The sequence below is a fragment of the Pelodiscus sinensis genome, chromosome 1, assembly GCF_052426305.1.
Source record: "Pelodiscus sinensis isolate ZL-2025 chromosome 1, ASM5242630v1, whole genome shotgun sequence".
NCBI classification, from domain to species: domain Eukaryota; kingdom Metazoa; phylum Chordata; order Testudines; family Trionychidae; genus Pelodiscus; species Pelodiscus sinensis.
Window position 1 is genome coordinate 127599347 of NC_143052.1, and position 16015 is coordinate 127615361.

Sequence of the window (16015 nt, forward strand, 5' to 3'; positions counted from 1 at the left end):
ACATTAATGTCCGTGAACTGTCCCCGGTGGTCACACACGGCTTGCAGGATGACGGAGAAGTACCCCTTGTGGTTCACATACTGGGAGGCCTGGTGTTCCGGGGCACGGATGGGGATGTGCGTCCCGTCAATGACCCCCCCCCCGCAGTTGGGAAAGCTGAGGGCGCCGAACCCCCGGATGACCGCTTCTGGGACAGCGAGGCGGACCACCCTGCGGAGCAGCACCCAGTTGATGGCCTTGACCACCTGCGGAGAGACACAGCAAAGCGCGAATCAGTGGGGCGCCCGGGTGGCTGGGAGTGTTTGTGCCCTGGCACTGCCCCGCGCCCCACTCCCGGAAGCAACCCCCCTGGGCGGCGTGTAGTACGGCCAGGAGAGACCGGCCCCTCCGGTGCGGGGCACTTTCACCTCCTCCTTCCAGAGGGCGATGGCCACACACTTCTGGAGGGGGATGGCGGGCCTCATGCGAGTGTCCCTTCTGCGCAGAGCAGGGGCGAGCCACTCGCAGAGCTTCAGGAAGGTGTCCCTCTTCATCCTGAAGTTCTGGGTCCACTGTTGGTCTCCCCAGCGCTCCAGGACGATGCGGTCCCACCAGTCGCTGCTGGTGTCCAGACGCCAGATGTGGCGGTGCACGCCGGCACCTGGGCGCCGCCGCAGCTGCTCCATGGCTCCCAGGGTCGCCAGGCGGAGAGGCAGGGGGCTGACGTGCACCAGGTGGTGCCAGGCAGCCTCCAGCCATTGCTGGCAGGCTTGCAGCAGCAAGTCCAGAAACTGCACCAGAAACTGCAGGGCAAGCTCTGGCTCCATGTTGCCACCTACGGCGGCGTCCCCAAAGGGAAGCACCGACACAGACGGGCGCAGAGAAAAACGCTTTGCTGTCCCTTGGCAAGGTAGGCAAGCAAGTGGAAAAGCTGAGAACCGGCTGTCCAGGGGGGGTCCCTTTAAGCACGAGCCTCAGAGAGCCTCAGACAGCAGCCACACAAAGCAACTACTGACCTGATGCCCTGCCAGAACCGGTTTCATCCGCCCTTAAGTGCTCCCCAGTGTCCAATCAGTGTGGACGCGCTAGTTCGAATTAGCAAAATGCTAATTCGAACTAGTTTTTAAGTCGAGATGCGCTAATTCGAATTAGCTTAGTTCGAATGAACTAATTCGAACTAAGTTAGTTCGAATTAGCGCTGTAGTGTAGACATACCCTTGAAACAAAAGGCTGTCATTCCCACACAAAGAGGATTGTAATATGTCATTTGCCCTCGCACACTCCCTGCCACCTGACCTCATGCCCAGAACTCCTTTTCTGTCTCTGTTCCCTGTGTTTCCTAAATAAAAATACATGATTTAAGAAGAACAGGATCATGATGCAGAGAACACCTTGTTAAGAACAACATACATGACTGTTACATCACTGTCTTGTCATTCGAGAAACTGGTTTTCGAAACCTCTCTAATTTGCAGTGCCCCTCAATGTGCTCTCCTTATTGCCCTGGTGTCTGGCTGCTAATTAGTGGCTGGGCAATCTGCCTGGAGTCTCTTGCCCTGCCAGAAACTTTTCCCCCTTACTTTCACAGATGTTATGAAGTACACAGCCACCCGCACTTTGGGATGTTAGAAGGCATGTAATTTGGTTATGTAGCCAACAAAAATTTTGTTGGGTACATGATTAACTGATAAGTGGGTCTTCCTTTAAAAGAACTTGAGAGCCTGCATGCAAGCACGCTGGCTCTCTCCCACTGTGGTCTTTGTGCTCTGGCTCTCAAGGTATTTAAATGCAAAACAGGGGGAAGGGGAGAGGGTATTACATGTAGGCAATAGCATTAACTAATAAACATTAGTTTATTGGTTAATTGTTTAACTGGCTACACTATTACAACCCTAGCAGCCACAACGATGGGAATGTTGCTTTTACTGAGGTCTAGCCTAGTCAATAAACTGTGAAAGTGTGCCTTTAAATGGCCAAAAGCACATTCTACCACCATTCTGCACTTCCTCAGCCTATAGTTGAATTGCTCCTTACTGTTGTCCAGGCTCTTTGTGTATGGTTTCATAAGCCACAGGAGCAAGGGGTAGGCTGTATCTCCAAAGATACCTATTGGCATTTCAACATTTCCAATGCTAATTTTGTGGTCTGGGAAGAAAGTTCCAGCTTGCAACTCTGAAGAGACCAGAGTTCCTAAAGATATGTGCATCACGCACCCTTTCCAACCATCCCATGTTGATGTTGATGAGACAGCCCTTGTGATCCACTGGTGCCTTCAACACCAACAAGAAGTACCCATTAGGTTTATGTGCTCTTTGTCAAGGTCGTGTCAAGGTAGGGATGAGTGTTCCATCTACTGCTCCACCACAGAGAACCCCATCACAGCAAAGCCAACCATCGTGTCCTGCACGTTTCCCAGAGGCAGTAGCCTTACTAGCAGAAGAGTATTGATTGCCCTGGCTACTTGGATCGCAGCAGTCATCATTGTAGATTACCCCACTCCAAACTGATTCCCATCTGACCAATAGCAGTCTGGTACTGCAAGGTTCCATGCCAATTGCTGCACTCAGTGGTTTCATGCCTATCTGTGTTCTTGGCCTCCTCAAATTCTTCTTCACTCCAGCATCTTCTGGCTAAGCTCTGGACAAGCTGCAGCGTAATACACGAGGTGTTTGCAATGCTTGCCACAGCAGTTTGAAGGTAAGCAGGGTCTGTGCTAGGCATGTTAAAGACTAGTCAAATACCCGATAAACATTTCTTTATCTCATAGTCTTTTGACTAGTCGATATTCCCCTCCCCTTGCTGCCTCTCTGAGAGAGGGGCAGCAACGGGGGGGAGGGGAAGGCGTACTTCAAAGTGGCTGCCTCCGCATATTTCAGAGGGGCAGCTGCCGTGGAGCCCAGGGTCAGCTGGGTATTCCCAGATGACCCCGGGGTCTCCGTGGCATTTTGCCAGAACCCGGAATCAGCTGACCCCGGGCTCCTAGTGGCACGCAGTGGCATGCTGTACAGAGGTCCACATTCTTCTTTTGAGTTCTGCCCCTCCTGCTGGGGCTCTTGTACATTTCAAAGGAGGAATGCAGAAGTGCCTATTGACTAGTCGATGGAAATTCCATCAACTAGTCGACTAGTAAATTAACTGCCTTTTAACATCCTTAGTCTGTGCTTGCCCTGGTATGTTGTCTGCAAAGATATCCAGGGTAAAAAGGGCACAGAAAGATTGTTTGCCATTGCTTTCAAGTAGGGGGAGAATGAAGGAGATAAATGCATTATGGGGTACTGAAGACATAGGATGCTGATGGAGAATTTAATCCGAGGGTTTGGATGGGGGCCCAAAACCCCTACCAAATCAATTCCAGACACCCTTCTTAAGCAACCAGCTTTATTCAGGAATGCCTTCCAGGGCAAAAATCTCCAGGATACTCAGGAAAAAGTTTCTGCAACTGCCCAAACAAAAGGCAAGGTCTTTTGTACTGCCTTACATGGTAATTACCCCTTTTTCACTGACCACTTACAATTGCATGCATATACAGGTCATGCCCCTTTGCACCAAATTCCCTCCAATCATTATTTGTCCCCTCACAGTCCCTTTGCAGGCCTTACAACAGGTTCAAACCAGTTTCATCTATCCCCTCCTTTTGTATACCTGTGTTCAAACATGTACCTCTTTACAAAGACCAGACTTAACATCCAGGTCACACAGAGGTCATACTGACAACAAATTAAGTTTATCCTTCAATGCTGATGACAGAACCACCCGCTGCAATGTTTTTGTCCTATCAGGCACTGGGAGCCAACCCAGAATGCAAAAAGACAGCAAGAACTGTGGGATGGCTACCCATAGTACATTTCTGTCAATATCAAAGGTAGCCACCGTCAACCTCATGCACATGGTGAGGACATGCACCTTCGACTTTACAAGATCAGGTGCTTAAACATTTTACCTTAATAAATTTGATCTAATCTTATAGTGTAGACATACCCTCAGCTTTCAAAGTTCCATTAAGTTTGTCTACCTGCTCATTGGTCCCATCATTTTTTAAAGACAACAGCCATGACACTTCCACCAAGATGGGTCACTGTTTTCCAGGGAAAATCTACTCTGCTGAAAATGATTTAAAAAAAAAAAAAGCTATTGCCACAGTTTCAGCTCTATTATTAGAGAAGACTTTGGTTTCAGAACATGTGGCTTCAGAATCCATAAGTATTGTGTTTCTTTCCACTCCGATTAGATATTGCGGGACCTCTCACTAAACCTTTAGACACTCTGGAAAATGCCTCCTTGGTAATGGGCTGTTTCAGTATTGCTTCATGAATATGGTTAATACATAATTTTGTCTTGTATAAACTGCAGTATAAACATGAGTTTTTAAACCTATCAAAGAACTGTTGTAACTGGGTGTTCCAGTATGGTAAAAAGTGCATTGCAGGCTGGCAGTTAGTTTATAAACTTGTTTGTTCTGGAACCAAGTCTTTCCTCTGTAGAGCACCACATACACTTGCAGTGCATTAATACTTTTTTTCTTCTTTCCTTTTCTCAGTGTTTTTGAAGATGAAAGTGCAAAATTGCGTCAGCTGAAACTAGAGAACCAGGTATGTGAATAGACGGTGCAGAAGTTGGCAAGTGTTATTGTGAGGGTACGTCTACACAGCAACATTATTTCAAAATAACTAGCTTTATTTCGAAATAACTTAGTCTGAGTTAACACAAAGACACGTTGATGAGTATAATATAAATACTTGGAATGATGGTTAGAGACTGATAAGAACTAATTGCTACCTTTAAGGATTGCCGCCTTTAAGGATTTTCTGGTTATCACTAGTTCAAGGGCAAAATTTGCCGCTTTTTTTGTTTTGATTTCCTTAATATTTTGTGCTTCCTACAAGTGTTGCTTTATTCATTTCATTAGGATTCAGTCATTACAACACTGAGATGATCAAAAGAGAGGAGAATTAATCTCGATAAAGAATTATCCAGTGTAAACATCAAAGCAGAAATTAAAATATTCTCTAAACAGTAGAAAGAACTGCTTAATCCCTCTGGGTATGTCTACACTACCCTGCTAGTTCGAACTAGCGGGGTAATGTAGGCATACCGCACTTGCAAATGAAGCCCGGGATTTGAATTTCCCGGGCTTCATTTGCATAAGCGGGGAGCCGCCATTTTTAAAACCCCGCTGGTTCGAACCCCATGCAGCGCGGCTACACGGGGCACGAACTAGGTAGTTCGAACTAGGCTTCCTAGTTCGAACTGCCGTTACTCCTCGTGAAATGAGGAGTAACGGTAGTTCGAACTAGGAAGCCTAGTTCGAACTACCTAGTTCGTGCCCCGTGTAGCCGCGCTGCATGGGGTTCGAACCAGCGGGGTTTTAAAAATGGCGGCTCCCCGCTTATGCAAATGAAGCCCGGGAAATTCAAATCCCGGGCTTCATTTGCAAGTGCGGTATGCCTACATTACCCTCCTAGTTCGAACTAGGAGGGTAGTGTAGACATACCCTCTGACAGGACACTTCCAGCAACTTTTTATCTTCCTTTTTCTAAATACAAACCTATTTTGGCTTAGCATTTGATTTGGAAGAACATTCAGGAATTGTACCTCTTTTCAAACCACTGATTGATACACAACTTGCTGAATGCAGATCACCATAATTATTAAGGATATTAAATTTAGATTAATCAACTAATCAAATAGTCGATGTAATGTGCATCGACTATTTGATTAGTTGATAAGAGCACCTCTGCCTTTGAAATGCCAGGCTCTTGTACATTTCAAAAGCAGGGAGCACGGGGCCAGCAGGGAACTGTTTGACCCCACGCTCCTGGTGGCACTTTTGCTTTTGAAATGTAGCAAGACCTCTGCTCTTGCTACATTTCAAAGGTGGAAGCGCTGGTAGTTCCCTGCTGCACCCCTGTCCCTTCTCCCCATAGAGACGGTGCTGGGGAGAACCAGCTTTTAAGTCGGCTCCCAACAGCACTGGATCCTGCTCCCTCCTCCCTTGCTGCTTCTCTCTGATAGAGGCAGCAAGTGGGGGAAGCGACTAGTTGAGTCACTAGTCAACGATCCATTAAGCATTTGCTTATTGAATAGTCAGCTAGTCACTTACATCCCTAATACCTTAGGGCACTTAAATAAACATATTCATCCTTGCTAGTCTGCCCTGTGAAATTTAAGGTGAGTATAGGTTCATACAGAGATGGAATAAAGTTTGGTGGGGACCTAAGCTGCAGCAAGTGGGGGGGGGCTGCCTGCAGCCCCACGTAGGGTCCCACCCCATTTTCCCTTTCCCCCATGGCTGCACTCCTGTTCCACCCACTGTCCCTCCCTTTTCAGCCCCAACCCCTCCTGTTTGCTCCTCTCTGCCCTTCCAAGACTAAAGATGCTCTGTTCTCCCCACCACAACTCCAGAGGCATGGCAGGGAGAGAACTCTGCCAGCCCTGAAGCCACAGCAGGGAGTGAGAATGCTTCCAGTCTGGAGCTGCAGATGGATCTAGGTGCTAGGGCTTTGCTTGGTGCTTCTGCTGGGAAGTGGAGAGAAGGTACGGGGGGTTCCCCTGTAAAGTGCTGCTACTGAGGTTAGGGAACTGGGGCTTCTCCTGCCATGTCTGGTGCTTCTTCCAGGGCTCTGAGCGTCCACCGCCTGGCAGCAGGGCTTTTTCTGATCTCACCTGGCCAGGGCCCCTGGGCACAGGCCCCTTTGGCTTAGTGCCTAATCCATCAGTGGATTCATAGATTTTTAAGGCCAGAAATCCATAATGATGATCTAACTACCTACTGCTCCCCTACACTGCTGTCTCAGATACAGAGGCAGCAGTGTGGGTGGGGAGGGACGGCAGCTTCCCAGGAGCTGGTACACGTGGGGAGCCAGCTTTTAAGCTGGCTTCCCACACATTCTGGGAGCCTGTGTGTAACCATGAAGGTTAATTGATGAGCCCAGTGTTTTCCATCCCTATTCCTAACACAAGTCATAGCGCATCACTGATTAATTCTTACATCCCTAGAGTTATTAGACTCTATATAAGAGACTAGTCAGCTTGTCAACTATCTGATAAGCAGAAGCTTATCGGATAGTCAGTTGGTGATGTGACTATTTGCTCCCCCCCACACCTTGCTGCCTCTATCAGAGAAAGGCAGCAAGGAGGGGGAGCAGGAACTGGTGCTGGGGGGAGCTGGCTTAAAAGCTGGTTCTCCCCAGCACCATCTCTGCAGGGGGGAGGGGCGGTAGAGGCACAGTGGAAATGGTGCGAGCGGGGACTGAAGCCCCTTGCACTGCTTCTGCTACGATTCTGCTTTTGAAATGTACAAGAGCCCCAGTGAGTGGGCACTACATCCCGAGGTGACTGCCTCCCTCTTCCAAGACTGGGGCTATCCTCTAGTAGATCTCTTCGTAGTGAGAGACAATGCAAAGTGCAGATGGTTCTGTTCAAGATTCGGCTTCAAGTGGGGCTCTCTGCCACATCCGTTCCTGTACATGTGATCTGAAGGTCTTCTTTACAACGTCCGTCAATTTCCCCTCATCGGCAGGGTCCTACAAAAGGTCAAAAGAGACATAGTGATGGTCATCCTCGTCACACCGGCCTAGCTTCGCCTGTACTCATTTGGGGTGTTGATGAACCTGGTTCCTGCACTCCCAGAAGGCTGCCACTGAGGCTGGACCTGCTCTCCCAGGACCAACATCACTTGTTCCACTTGAGCCTCAGCTTGCTCCACCTGACGGTGTGGTTCATCGTGGTTGAACCTTCAGGAGCTGGCATGTTTGGGTGACGTGCAGCAGGTCTTCGTTGAGAGTCGTAAGCCCTCAATGCAATCCACCTCCCTGGCTAAATGGACCTGTTTCTCTGCATGGGTGCAGCAGTGGTGAGTGGTTCCAGCCAAGGCCTCCCTTCAGGAGATCCTGGACTACTTGATGTTCCTGAAGTGGAAGGGTCTGGCCTTGGCCACCATCGAGGTCCACTTGGCTGCCATCTCCACTTTTCACTGTGGGACTTTAATCTGGTCCTGGCAAGGCTCACAGATCCCCTGTTCGAGACATTATCTATCTGCCCCGTGTCGCTACTCTCCAAGGTGGCCTTCCTGATCGCTGTCACCTCAGCTAGATGGGTGTCGGAGCTCTGAGCACTGATGTCAGAGCCGCCATATACCTGGTTCTTCAAGGACAAGGTCCAGCTGCCGCCACACTCAGCTTTTCTCCCCAAGGAGGTTTCTGCCTTTCACGTGGACCAGGACATTTTTCTGCCAGTCTTCTACCCCAAGCCTCATGCAAACAATGAGGAGAGGTGCCTCCACATACTAGATGAATGTTGAGTGGTGGCTTGTTACCTGGAGAGGACACGTGCTTTTCACAGCTCTATGCAGTTGTTTGTGGCCTATGTGGAGTGTGGGAAGGGTTTCCCTATCTCCTCCCAACGATTGTCTAAATGGATTACTTCCTGCATCTACATGTGCTATGAGTTGGGGGGGGGGCCTGGCCACCAGAGCTGATTAGGGCCCACTCCTCTCGCTCAGGCTTCCTTGCAAGCTTACCTTGTGCACGTCCCTATCCAGGACATCTGTAGGGCGGTGACATGGTGGTTGGTCCATATCTGCATGTCTCATTCTGCCATCACACAGCAGGCTGGGGGATGTCACTTTTGGCAGGGCTGTACTGCAGTCTGCATTCTCATAACTCCTACCCACCTCCACAGACACTGCTCACAGTCACCTATATTGAATGGACATGAAGAAAAAAAGCAGTCACCTGTTCTGTAACTGGTGTTCTTGGAGATGTATTGCTCACATCCATTCAACCTCCCACCCTCCTCCTGTCTGCTGGAATTCCAGCAATAAGGAACTAAGGAGGGAAGGGATAGGAGGGGCACCCTATATAGCATGGCATGCATGCCCGACTCCAGGGGACACTAGGGACCCTGGCCCCTATGGGTGCTGCTTACAGAAAATCTTCCAGCACCGGTGCATGTGACAGGCACACACACACCTATGTTGAGTGGACATGAGCAACGCATCTTGAAGAACACCAGTTACAGAACAGGTCTTTTACATGACCTGTTTTGCCTAAAGCATCTTTGAGTTATGCATATTCATATTCACAAGCCAATTCTTAAGAGGCACCATGATGATTATTAATGCCAACATGTATTAATGCCTAGGCGTATCTGTTATTCTTGTTGACTACACTCATTTCTCTCCCATTTGCTTCCTCTATCAGGGAGTGGGAGCTGGCGCCTGTGAGGAGCTAAATTAAAAGTTAGCTCCCCCTCCCCATGAGCACTGGATCTGCCTTCCCCTGCCAATGCTGCTGCCTCTGATAAGGAGGCAGCAGTGTGGAGAGCGAGGAGGGCAGACTGGAGCAAATACACGTTGGGAGCAGCTTTCAAGCCAGCTCAGCCTCTGTCCATGAGGAACTGAGATCCCTTACAGGCAGGGGCTGTTGCCACCCTGTGCTGCTGCCTCTGTATCAGCCGGTCTGTGAGGGAGAACTGGTTTTTAAACTGGCTTCTCTCATGGACTGGCTCTGCTTGCCACTCCACTGGCAGAATGGGATGGCAGGGGGCTCCCCGGGAGTGGAGCCAGGAGCACGCTGTCTGCAGGCCTCACACCTGAGGACTATCATATAGTCATGTAACCAACAATATTTTGTGCGGTTATACAACTGGTCCATTACCCGATATCTAGCATCCCTAATAATCATACTCATGTGCTTTATTTGAAGGAGGGGGTTGTTTTCCCCTAAAGCATCTATTATTGACTCCAGTATTACAAAGAAAACCAAACTAGATAGCCCATTTGTCAGCTGTATGCTAGCCTGATGGTCCTAATTCTCTGGGCACTCTGCTGGAAATTTGGTAGACTCAATGTTATTACTTTGTTTCCTGTGTTCACGGTGTTCTGAATTTTCAGGCATCCTGTGTTGCCTGAAAGTAAAAAGTTTTGGAAAGATTTTAATGTGCAATGTTCCCAAAGTTTCAAATGCATCATGATAACCAGTAACCATACTGCTCCAATGTATTTTCCCTGAAGTACATTAATCTCCATTATAATACAGCGATGGAAAAAGAGCTGGATATTAGCCAAAAGTTAAAAAGGTCCAATTTTATTATTTGTATGTCACATCAGTGTAAGAGACTTTTTAAAAGAATGCTTAGAAATCTATTATAGAGTTTCTCTTTCATCTAGTCTAAACAAAGTGAACTGCACTCTAACAGTCTTACATAAATGCTTGGAAGATATAGATTTTTATCAATAAATGCTGGTAAATATTGATTTTTGCCATACAAACTCAAACTGACTGTAATGGGGCACACTTCCCCACGCTGAGGAAGCCCCAAATCTTCACTCTTCAGCCCCACATCACTCCTTCACTCTCAGGTGTACCACTATAAAGGTATGTTTAGATTACATGCCTCTGCCAACAGAGGCATGTAAAATAGGCTACCCAACATAATCAATGAAGCAGGGATTTAAATATCCCCTGCTTCATTAAAATAAAAATGGCCGTCGCGCTGTGCCAGCTCAGCTGATCATCAGCACAGCGCACGAGTCAAGACGCGAGTTGGTCGACAGGGAATGCCTTTGTCAATTGCTCCCTTATGCCTCGTGAAACGAGGTTTACAGGAGTGGTCGACAAAGGCTTCCCCAGTCGACCGATCCGCATCTTGACTCATGCGCTGTGCCGACGATCAGCTGAGCCGGCACAGTGCGGTGGCCATTTTTATTTTAATGAAGCGTGGGATATTTAAATCCCCGCTTCATTGACTATGTTGGGTAGCCTATTTTACGTGCCTCTGTCGGCAGAGGCATGTAGTCTAGACGTACCCTAAAAGAGAGCAGCTCAGCTCAGTTGGGGCTGACTTCCATGAAGAAAGGACAAGTGCCACGTGCTTCAGCCAAGGATCAGAGTGAGTCCGAGACCATAAGAACCAGAGATGCTGCAGCCCAGACAAATGCCAAGCCAACCCCAAAGGCCATGAGGTGCAGAGCTTGAACATGATGGCAACATTATCCAAGAATGAGAGGACCCTTCACTTAAGTACTCCTGAGAATGGGCACAACTGTAGACCAAGGGAAGGGACCCCCTAAAACTGAAAAGGTCCACCCTTTGAAATAAGACAAGACAAACTCTATTGGCAGGTGGAAGAGCCACAGACTTCAGAAGTACTCTGTCAGCTGCTGGTTCCTTGAAGATTACCCGAGGATCTTTAATACCTTGTTTATTTGGTGCCCTGTGCTGGGCACCTGTCCAGAGAAAAGACCCATTGTGTTGGGTAGCACAATGATTCTTCCACCCAGGTGTCCACCAGGATTTGAAGTATGATTGTGCATCTTGCCCCGGAATGCCAACACACGGGTCCAAAAGGAGTGCCAGAAGCACCTCTCATTCCCCTCCCCTCATTTCCCACCAGAAAAGCATGCATCCAGCCACCATTACAGACTACCATTGACCCTAAGATAGCTGCCGAGTTTATCAAGGCCTTAGCCCAGGTAGAGATACCCTACAATATCTTAATGGATCAGGGGACAAACGTAACTTCCTGATTGATGTCTGATTCTTGCCATCTTTTAGGCGTACAGGTCCTCAGGATGTCCCTATATAACCACCAGATGAACAGAGTGGTGGAATGTTTAAAAAAGACCTTAAAGAGCATGCTATGCACATTTGTGAAAGAAGATCCACGACAGTGGGATATGTTATTCCCAGTGTTGTTATTTTGTTATATGGGAGGTACCCCAAGCCTCCATGGGATTCTTCATCTTTGAACTCATATATGGGAGACATCCACAAGATATCCTCAATCTTCTGAAGGAGGGCTGAGAAGAGCAGCACACCCATGTAAAGGGGGTCATCCATCATGTGCTACAGCTATGGGAGAGGCTTCAGAGACTAGAGACCTTTGCTAGAGAGAGCAGGCGTGGTAGCATCAGGCTCAAAACTATAAAAAGGAACGAGGCTATGGGGCTTTGTACCTGGAGATTGGATCCTAATCCTTTTGTCCTCAACTGAATCCAAAATATTGGCTAAGTGGCAAGGCCCTTGTGAAGTCACATGGTATATCAGGTCAGTGGATTGCGGTTGCCCTTTCTGGATCAAGTTGAGTCATGTTCCTAACACTACCAGCCCGTCCTTGAAGGGTTCATCAGCCGTGGTCCTAATTCTGCTTCAGGAAGGTAGGGAGTGATCAGTAATGTGTCTCTGCTCATCCAGGTTTTCAGCAAATGTACAAGATACCACAATTGACTGACTTGATCCTCCATGTGATAGGGGTTTTGCCACTTAGCCAATAGTTTGGATTTGGTTGAGGGCAACGAGATGCATGTATGTCTTGCAGCACTGGCCCCCAAACTTAGTCTCCAATGCTATAGTAACGGGGTATGCTTTTACTGCATGTATGTTGTCTCTTTTACTTCCTTTCAGCTCTTCCCTCTGTCAGGGAAAGGAAACTTCAGTAACAGATTCTCCCCCATATTTATTTTGAAGATAATGTGGTGTTGACTTGTGCTGTCTTGCTCCCTGACATTCCCTTTCTTCACATTTCTTTTTCTCCAGCTCTTGGATGAATATGGAATATATTTTGAATTTTTTTATTCCTGTATCAATATAGGAGTTCTGTGATTTGAGTCTGGTTATATATTTTGTAAAACTACAGAACCAGCAGAACTGAATTTCTGGTAAAGGGCTTGACTACCAGTCAGTAGGGTAAATTTGACTTTCAATATGTATTTTCAAAGTTTCTCAAATTCATATGTGTATTGTTTCTTCTTCCAAACCAGTATTTTAAGAATTATAAAATATATTTTTAATGTACAGGCTATCCTTTGTGAATAACATTGCAATAACTAATTAACTTAGATCTTACCGCTGTAACAAACCAGCCTAGAGACCCTGTAACAGCTTAGAGAACATGGCTCTCACAAATAATATTAGAATAAGAGCCACTCATGTACCCCAACCCTCAGAAATGCCAACTATAATAACAAATCCATTCATGTGGGATAGCACTCGATGAACAGTGCTAGGATAATAAACCAAAAAGTGGAATCTAGCTTGAATGTGATCATGCAACTAAAGAAACAATGTGCACGATCCAGACCTTCTGAGGAAAGTTGCCTTAAGAGATAAAAAAGAACAACGGAGAAAAAACTGAGACTTGAAATTAAAGGTACATGCAGGGAAGAGCCATCAACAGAGACAAAGAGAGAGAGGGCAGCTTACTAGGTTTCGCAGAGAATGATGACAGAAGGAGTTCTGCATCCAGGTGTTCGTTTATTTTAAGGACAATGCAGAGAGAAGTGGATGGGGGCTATCATCAGGGAGAACAGCCTTCAAATTTCTCTTAAGGTGACTAATGGGCAGACAGGAATGATCTGTCTTTAGTACAAATTACTTTTATACAAGCAGCATATCCCAGTTGGCTTACTGACGAGCTACAGCATACTAAAATCAAATTCTCCGCTTTCTGTACCAAACATTGTTCTCTTCACAGTTACACACGTGCATCCAGCAATGCTTCCCCTAACTCTTTAAGTTAGAAGTTGTTTTCTTATTGCTTGTTGTGATATCATAATTGACAAGCTTATAAATGCTGACACTAAGATTGGGATTCACAGTTCATTTAACTCTGGCTGATTTTGTCATTCAGCTTTTTATCACAAGGAATGAGTTCACTTGGTGTATCAAAGGGGTAGCCGTATTAATGTGTAACGTTAAAAACAACGAGCAGTCCTGTGGCACCTTAAAGGCTAACAAATCTATTTTATATATTTTAAAATATAAAAAAATGTGTCTGTCTGCAAGTCTGTTTGTTCAGGAACTCCTCCTAAACAGTAAGAGCTACGGCCACCAAATTTAGTGTGCAGCTTCCTCTTCTCCTAACTTAAAGCAAGGTCAGGGTTTGGTTGTGCCAAGGAGAAGCCGAAGCCCTGAGAAAAGTAGTTTTCTATAACATGCAAAGGGAGAGGCTGCTCTTCCAAGGGACACGATATAAAGGGCAGTGCACCCACAGGGGAGAGCTATATACAGGGTGTCCACTGAGGGCAGACACATCACCAAGGGCATGACCAGCAGGGCTAGGGTTCCACTATCTTGCCTGTGAGCACACCAGTAAATAGACCCCCTGCCCCAAGCCCTTTGTTCCCCTCGTAGGCCTTGGCCTCAGCTCCCCTCTTCTCCCGACAGCTACAGAATATGGAGGGGCCGCTGGAGGCCTGGACTGGCCTCTGAGCCTGCCCTGTCTGCAGGCAGTGCAGGCTGGAGTGGGGAGGAGGAGGTGAAGGGTAAGGCAGGCCATCAGAACCTTGTCCCCCCCCCCTTACAAGCTGCAGGAAATTGGGGGGGGAGCTGCTGGAGGCTGAGGTGTCCCCATAAGCAAGCCCCTCCATACAGGCTGAAGGCAACGGGGGCCTACTGGAGGCTGGGGCCAACTCCCCAAATTTCACCCCTTCCTGGATAGGCTGCAGGACACGGGGAGGAGGCGTTAGAGGCAGGGACCAGCTCTGGGACCTGACCCTCTCCTACCCCGAACCTGCAGGCCATAGGAGAACCCTGAAAGCCTGAATCGGGCCCCAGAGCCTGCCACCCCCCATGGATAGCCTGTAGGCTGTGAGGAGCTGTTACAGGCCGGGGGCAGCCCTCAAATCCTGCACCCCCTGTGCAAAGAGCAGTGTTGTCTTCAAGTTGTCTTTGTCAAGTCCAAGTAGAGTCTCAAGTCCCTAAAGTCACTTTTGAGTCAAGTCCCAAGTCAAGTCTCAAGTCTTAATTAAAAAATGTCAAGTCACTTTTGTACAAGCTATCAATATCGGCATTTTCGGACAATTTTTTCACCATGTCGATTTAACAGACTTAGCAAGTCTCAAGTCAAGGCTCAAGTCACAAACAATGAACCTGAGTCGAGTCTCAAGTCAAGCCACCTAGGCGACTTAAGTCGGACTTGAGTTCAAGTCGTGGGACTCGAGTCAACAACTCTGGCAAAGAGGCTGCAGGGGGACTGCCCTCAGAGCCTCACCCAACCTTCCCTCCCCAGACAGGCTGCAGGTCAGGAGGCTGGGTCTGGAAGCCAAGACCATTCCTCTGAGCCTTGCCCCTTCCTCCCCCGCAATGCAGCCGCAGCCCTGCATGAGGAGCTGCTGTCTGGAGAGTGCTGCCATTAGAGTTGCCAGGTGTCCGGTTTTGAACCGGACAGTCCGGTATTTGAGCTTTCTGTCCAGGAAACAAATTGAGAAAATACCGGATTTATAAATGTCCGGTATTTTCTAATTAAGTTTTATTATTATCATGAGTATCAGTGCATAGTTGCATACTGCCTGGTTGGTAGACATGCTCACACTGCGTGAGCGTGTATCAGCCCGGCAGTACGCAACTACGCAGTAGAGAGGAGGGAAATGGGGGCAGAGCCGGGGTGGGATGGAATCCCCAGGGCTGGATTCACCCATGTGCCCCACCGGGACCGTGCATGGGACAGGCAGCACCCCAGGATCTGTGTGCGCCCAGGCCAGCCCCACTTCCTGCCGGCCAGTTCTCCTCCCCCCTTCCGTCCTCCCCGGGCAGTCCCGCTCCCCCCGACCTCCTTCCAGCCAGGGCCACTCCTCTCCCGACTGGTTCTCCCCCTCCCCCCCCCCCCGCCATCTGAGATCAAGTGTGTCTGGTATTTTTTTTAAAATCATCTGGTAACCTTAGCTGCCACGGCCCCATGTGATGAGCTGCTGCCACAGTAGTACCATTCTTGCCGCTCCAGGGTGGCCCCGGTAAGCTCCCCTCACTTGGGCCTCCCAGCCCTTTGTCCTGGGCCCCCTGCCCCTGAGTCTGCCCCTCCCACTCCCTGCCCTTCCCTCTGCACCCCCTCTACATGCCTGAGCCTCCCCCACACCCTAACCCCTGCCTTGAGTTCTCCTCTCCCATCCCCCGGTCCTATACAATCATGTAAATAAAACATGTACATTTTCCCTTTAATTTACAAAAAACTCCAAACATTACTACAGTTAAGGTCTCAAGTAATATCCCTTATATCATGATGTTTCATTGAGTTTTACCCACAAAAGCTCATGATATATT

At 48.1% G+C, this 16015-nt stretch overlaps 1 protein-coding gene across 2 annotated transcripts in view; it reads left to right on the forward strand.

Moving 5' to 3' along the window:
- TULP3 (TUB like protein 3) overlaps positions 1 to 16015 on the forward strand; it is a 50091-nt gene that overhangs the window by 14832 nt on the left and 19244 nt on the right. For both annotated transcript variants that reach the window (XM_089770652.1, XM_075900305.2), the window contains exon 2: positions 4516 to 4567. In XM_089770652.1, the coding sequence (XP_089626778.1) occupies positions 4516 to 4567 (52 nt within the window). The remainder of the gene's footprint in view (positions 1 to 4515; positions 4568 to 16015) is intronic.